The sequence below is a fragment of the Takifugu flavidus genome, chromosome 8 (genome assembly GCF_003711565.1).
Source record: "Takifugu flavidus isolate HTHZ2018 chromosome 8, ASM371156v2, whole genome shotgun sequence".
In the NCBI taxonomy this organism is placed as follows: domain Eukaryota; kingdom Metazoa; phylum Chordata; class Actinopteri; order Tetraodontiformes; family Tetraodontidae; genus Takifugu; species Takifugu flavidus.
Window position 1 is genome coordinate 15,942,209 of NC_079527.1, and position 2,500 is coordinate 15,944,708.

Below are 2,500 nucleotides of genomic sequence, written 5' to 3' on the forward strand. Positions count from 1 at the left end.
GAGGAGGTGCAGAGCAGCAGGAGGAGGTGCAGGAGCAGCGGGAGGAGGTGCAGGAGGAGGTGCAGGAGCAGCAGGAGGAGCAGCAGGAGGAGGTGCAGGAGCAGCAGGAGGAGGTGCAGGAGCGGGGGCGGGGCACAGGTGACGTTTTGCTCAGAGCACAACTGGACTCCTCCACCTGGGCGCTGCAGAAAGACGATGTTCTGATGCGGCTCTTCAAAGATCTGCTGAGGACTTCCAAGCGCTCCAGGAGCCGCTATAAGAAGGGGGGTCTGAGGAGCTGCTTCGGGGTCCGTTTGGCCAGAATCGGCTCCTTCAGCGGACTCGGCTGCTGATCAGGTGGGAAACAAACTAAGGTGTCGCTTTGATATCAGAAACCTGTTATCAGAAATGAGTCAGAACCAAAGGCAGGTTTCAGGCAGAGAGGCAGAACCAGTTTGGACCCGTGTTGGGAACCAGGGGTCATTTGAAGGACACGTCTGTGAATCAGTCATCAGGAAGTGATGTCAGACATCTGTAGTCAAATATCCACAGTCAGTGTGTAAAGTGTAACAGCATTAACGGTGTGTTTGCTCTGGTTTCAGAGGCGGAGCGTCGTCATGTGACCGCCGAGGCTCCAGGTCATAGGTCACACTTCCTGCCAGTCATCACCATGCATTTTTGCATTCTATTAAAATAACTATTTTCCACAAAAGTCTGAAGAAGTCTTATTACATATTAATTACAGAGTAACTCCACAACAAAAGTGTTCTGATGTTTAAAATTCAGAAGTGAGCATTAAACTGATGACAAACCCTGAAGCAGCTGCCGCAGCTGTGCTATGCTCACCTGTTATCCCCTGTTATCACCTGTTATCACCTGTTATCACCTGTTATCACCTGTTATCACCTGTTATCCCCTGTTATCACCTGTTATCTCCTGTTATCACCTGTTATCTCCTGTTATTACCTGTTATCTCCTGTTATCACCTGTTATCACCTGTTATCCCCTGTTATCTCCTGTTATCACCTGTTATCACCTGTTATCTCCTGTTATCTCCTGTTATCACCTGTTATCCCCTGTTATCACCTGTTATCTCCTGTTATTACCTGTTATCCCCTGTTATCACCTGTTATCCCCTGTTATCACCTGTTATCCCCTGTTATCACCTGTTATCACCTGTTATCTCCTGTTATCCCCTGTTATCTCCTGTTATCTCCTGTTATCACCTGTTATCCCCTGTTATCCCCTGTTATCACCTGTTATCCCCTGTTATCCCCTGTTATCACCTGTTATCTCCTGTTATCCCCTGTTATCACCTGTTATCTCCTGTTATCCCCTGTTATCACCTGTTATCTCCTGTTATCTCCTGTTATCGCCTGTTATCTCCTGTTATCTCCTGTTATCACCTGTTATCCCCTGTTATCACCTGTTATCCCCTGTTATCACCTGTTATCACCTGTTATCCCCTGTTATCACCTGTTATCTCCTGTTATCCCCTGTTATCACCTGTTATCACCTGTTATCCCCTGTTATCACCTGTTATCCCCTGTTATCACCTGTTATCCCCTGTTATCCCCTGTTATCACCTGTTATCCCCTGTTATCTCCTGTTATCCCCTGTTATCACCTGTTATCTCCTGTTATCTCCTGTTATCGCCTGTTATCGCCTGTTATCGCCTGTTATCACTCATTACCTGTTATCACCTGTTATCTATCTATCTGTCTGTCATCCATCCATCCATCCATCCATCCATCCATCCATCATCCATCCTGTCCAGCTGTTGGTAAATCCAGCACCCATCAAGAACTCGTCTGGAATTCCTTCGGAATTGTTCACTGGTTCCTGGTGAGGCTGAGAGGCCCTTCAGAGGAGATGTTTCCCACACTCATCCCAGTCCAGCTGCTTCCGGGATGTGAGACACAACAATGTTCTACGTAGCCAACCGAGCTGAGGGAATCATACGGATGTTCCCTATCGGAGAGACGGGCCTTTAAAAGGGCACTGCCTGTTATCAGGAGCAGGTGTCAGAAATGTGGCTCCGATTCCTGGCACTCCAATATGTGTCAGGTTGGAGTATAAAGGAGCCTGGTTGCTGCAGCTCCAGCAACTCAACAGGAAACCAGCAAAGAGACAACGTGAGCAATCTGCTGAAAGCAAGAAGAACGGTCAGAGAAACATGGTGGTGTCTTTCGTCTCCATCTGTGGGCTTCTCCTCATCTTCAACCTGCCGCTCTCCACTTCCTTCCCAGTCCTGAGCGACACCGACGTGGACGTGTTGGAGGTGAGTGAGGGGAAGATGAAGTGACAGGGTTCCAAACCAAACCTCCCATAATGGCTGATCACCTTCTTGTGTGGAGAAATCAGCAGTTCCTATTGTTTCAGGCGATTCTTCACAAACTTGAGGAGTCCATGTCAGAGGAGACTGAGGAGGACCAAATGGTTCCAGCAAACAGTGAGAGCCTGGAACCTGTGGGAAGCATGAAGCAGACAGCCAACAGAGACCAAATCAGACCAGTGGAGA

At 48.3% G+C, this 2,500-nt stretch overlaps 2 protein-coding genes across 5 annotated transcripts in view; both read left to right on the forward strand.

The window, feature by feature from the left end:
- The window catches only part of nppal (natriuretic peptide A-like), a 2,232-nt gene extending 1,541 nt beyond the window's left edge, over positions 1-691 (forward strand). For 2 of the 4 annotated variants that reach the window (XM_057041464.1, XM_057041465.1), the window contains exons 4-5: positions 27-336; positions 582-691. In XM_057041464.1, coding sequence (XP_056897444.1) covers positions 27-332 — 306 coding nt within the window. In that variant the 3' untranslated portion in view covers positions 333-336; positions 582-691. Of the gene's footprint in view, positions 1-14; positions 337-581 lie in introns of all 4 variants that reach the window. The other 2 variants (XM_057041466.1, XM_057041467.1) reach the window with 2 other exon arrangements.
- A 1,135-nt stretch (positions 692-1,826) lies between these two features.
- nppb (natriuretic peptide B) overlaps positions 1,827-2,500 on the forward strand; it is a 1,252-nt gene continuing 578 nt past the window's right edge. The window contains exons 1-2 of the mRNA XM_057041468.1: positions 1,827-2,260; positions 2,362-2,500. The exon at positions 2,362-2,500 is cut by the window's right edge and continues 147 nt beyond it. Coding sequence (XP_056897448.1) covers positions 2,156-2,260; positions 2,362-2,500 — 244 coding nt within the window. The 5' untranslated portion in view covers positions 1,827-2,155. The remainder of the gene's footprint in view (positions 2,261-2,361) is intronic.